This window comes from Triticum aestivum, chromosome 2B (genome assembly GCF_018294505.1).
Source record: "Triticum aestivum cultivar Chinese Spring chromosome 2B, IWGSC CS RefSeq v2.1, whole genome shotgun sequence".
In the NCBI taxonomy this organism is placed as follows: Eukaryota; Viridiplantae; Streptophyta; class Magnoliopsida; order Poales; family Poaceae; genus Triticum; species Triticum aestivum.
Genome location: NC_057798.1, coordinates 449,984,481 through 449,987,484, shown reverse-complemented (window position 1 = coordinate 449,987,484; position 3,004 = coordinate 449,984,481). Strand labels below are relative to the sequence as shown.

The following is a 3,004-nucleotide window of genomic DNA, read 5'->3' as shown; positions in this document are numbered from 1 at the left end:
ATAACACAATTTGATACAAAGCAATAATTCACATAATCAAAATACTCATATGCAATGACCTCAATCTCTCTCGACCTTTGTAACTCTCTATTCCTCTCTCGGACTCTGTTTCTCCCACCGACTAGTGTTATATCTTCCTCCTCCCTGGCGTTTCCCATTTCTTCGACGCCACCATCTTCCTCAACCTCCTCGACTCCCACATGTCTCTCGGGTGCCACCATCTTCCTCGACCCCCTCACTACAGTCTCACACCTCCTTACCAGGTCGGGCATGGCCCTAGGTGGCAGAACACGCGGCTCCGAGGAGGACACGGTTGCTGGACCTGCTCTAACAAATTTCTTCAGTTTTTCAGTTTGCGTGCAAAGTGTGTGAGATTGGTGCCACGTCATTTTCATACCATTTTGACTAAATCAATTCGGTACCTAATGTAAAGTTTGAATAAAGTTGCAACTGTTGAATTAAGAGGTCGACTGGCATTAACATATGTAGTCAAATCTAAACTCGGATGATAACAAAAAGTATTACCATCGACCATGTGCTACAATTGAGCGGCTTGGGATCCTTCATTCTCTAAGACTAAAAACACACAACGTCTCCTAAATTATACGTTTCCGGCACAGAAACGCCAAACTGGTTTGAAGCTCAGTATGGTTTACAGGTATATACAAGTCGAAACACTACATAATTCTACACCGGAGCAAACGTATGCACAAACGTGGGGATCTTGGATAAAAACGTGGGGTATGCCTGAATTATAAATGTTTTGTCCTATTTCCTGGAAGCAGGGCCACCAGGGCAGATGCATTGTCACAGGGGGCCATCACCCCATGAGTGGATTGATGAATCATTCCAATAAACAAACGACCGGAGACCCAGAGCAAACAAAGGACTGCGCCTATATTATGCCCTTCCACAATCCATTCCCCTCTCAGCTTCTCGCTTTTGAAGCTGCTCCAGCCTCCAGCTACCACTTTCAGTTTTCTCGTTAGTTACTCTACCAGCAATAGCAACAGAGGAGGAAGAGCTTATTGGTGTGGTCAGTAAATCATGGCTGTCGTGAATTTTGTCAAGCCGACCATTGGGCAGAGTCCAAAGCTACAAGGTCGTACTCCGAGGAGGGGCAGCGGCATGGTCAGGAGCTCGCTGCAGGGCGCCGTCGTCGGGAACAGGACGGAGTGGCTGACCAGCTGCGCGGTGCTCTCCAGCAAGGTGGCCGCGCTCGCCCCCCACTCCACCAACAGCCACCTCGCGCTGGCGGTGGCGGCTTCGAACGGGGCGGTGCTTGACTTGGTCCCTGTGAAGACTGTTGATGGCAGCGCTCGCAGCCTGCCGGCGCCCCTGCGGATCGCAGACCTGTCCCCGGCGCCCATGCACGGCTCGGAGCTGCGCGTGGCGTACCAGGGCGTGCCTGGGGCGTACAGCGAGAAGGCGTCCGGAAAAGCCTACCCGGGCTCCGACGCCATCCCGTGCGACCAGTTCGAGGTGGCGTTCCAGGCCGTGGAGAACTGGATCGCGGACCGGGCCGTGCTCCCCGTGGAGAACTCGCTCGGTGGCAGCATCCACCGCAACTACGACCTCCTGCTCCGGCACCGCCTGCATATCGTGGGCGAGGTGCAGCTCCCCGTGCACCACTGCCTCCTGGCGCTCCCGGGCGTGCGCAAGGAGGACATCACCCGCGTCATCAGCCACCCACAGGCGCTGGCGCAGTGCGAGCACACGCTCACTCGCATGGCCGGCCTCAACGCTGCCCGCGAGGCCTTCGACGACACGGCAGGCGCCGCCGAGTACGTGGCCGCCAACGGCCTCCGCGACACGGCTGCCATCGCGTCCTCCCGCGCCGCCGAGCTGTACGGCATGGAGGTGCTCGCCGACGGCATCCAGGACGACTCCGGCAACGTCACGCGGTTCGTGATGCTGGCCCGGGAGCCCATCGTGCCGCGCATGGACCGCCCCTTCAAGACCAGCATCGTGTTCGCGCACGACAAGGAGGGCACCTCCGTGCTCTTCAAGGTGCTCTCCGCCTTCGCCTTCCGTGACATCAGCCTCACCAAGATCGAGAGCCGGCCTCACCGGCCCATCCGCCTTGTCGATGATGCCGACAGCGGCACCGCCCCGAAGCAGTTTGAGTACATGTTCTACGTGGACTTCCAGGCCTCCCTCGCCGACCCGCGCGTGCAGAATGCACTTGCTGAGGTCCAGGAGTTCACGTCATTCTTGCGGGTGCTCGGGAGCTACCCCATGGACATGACACCTATGGCTGCCGGCGTTGCCTCATCCGATTCCTCGTCGGCTTATTCGTCTTCTTGATTGGATTCGATATAGTTAATTAAAATCTCCATCGAGTAATTAATCCGTGTTCTTCTTTTTCTTGTCACAGTACGTGTAATGGTGCCAGTTGAGCTGATTAGATCTCAGTAAATATACTTGTGACTTGTGAGATAGATGAACTCCTGTCCTTCGCTGAGTAAAATACGATCCACAGGGAGAATTATATCCATACACCTATGAAATGCTAGTACAAGATGACATACGATCCATTGGGACTGTCCTAATGCTTACAAAACTAAACAATAAATTGAGAGGTGGATGGCAAATTAATTAACAGCACTTCACACTATAAAACAGCACTAGTATGGATCTCATCTACTGGCGGTCAGGAGACAAACTTATACGCATTTTGATTCACGACATAAGTAATTTTGTGTGACAAAACTATAATTTTGTAATCAGAATTGACATTTCAGTTTCTCGGTCAACCTCCAAAACCATCTGATCTGCTTGGAGATCTGCCTGTTTTATTAGTCTAACAAATGTGTTTTATTCATTAATCAAAAGAGGATACAAACACATCATGAACTTTTTCTTTTTGAGGGAAAAACAGAAGGTCCAGCGTGCGGGAGGCCACTTTCTCGTTTTCTTTTCTTCAGTTTTTCACGTTTTTTCCGTTTTTAATTTTGCTTTATTTTTAAAAAATTTGTTTAAACTTCCAAATATTATATATAGG

At 51.8% G+C, this 3,004-nt stretch overlaps 1 protein-coding gene across 1 annotated transcript; it reads left to right on the top strand.

Moving 5' to 3' along the window:
• Positions 1 to 921: 921 nt before the first annotated feature.
• Positions 922 to 2,441, top strand: LOC123041365 (arogenate dehydratase 1). Its single transcript, XM_044463989.1, has one exon. It carries the CDS (start codon positions 1,048 to 1,050, stop codon positions 2,305 to 2,307), a length of 1,260 nt encoding a protein of 419 aa, XP_044319924.1. The 5' UTR covers positions 922 to 1,047; the 3' UTR covers positions 2,308 to 2,441.
• Positions 2,442 to 3,004: the final 563 nt, after the last annotated feature.

Coding starts and splice junctions, on each gene's coding strand:
- LOC123041365 (XM_044463989.1), top strand. CDS start 1,048: ATGGCTGTCGTGAATTTTGTCAAGCCGACCATTGGGCAGAGTCCAAAG.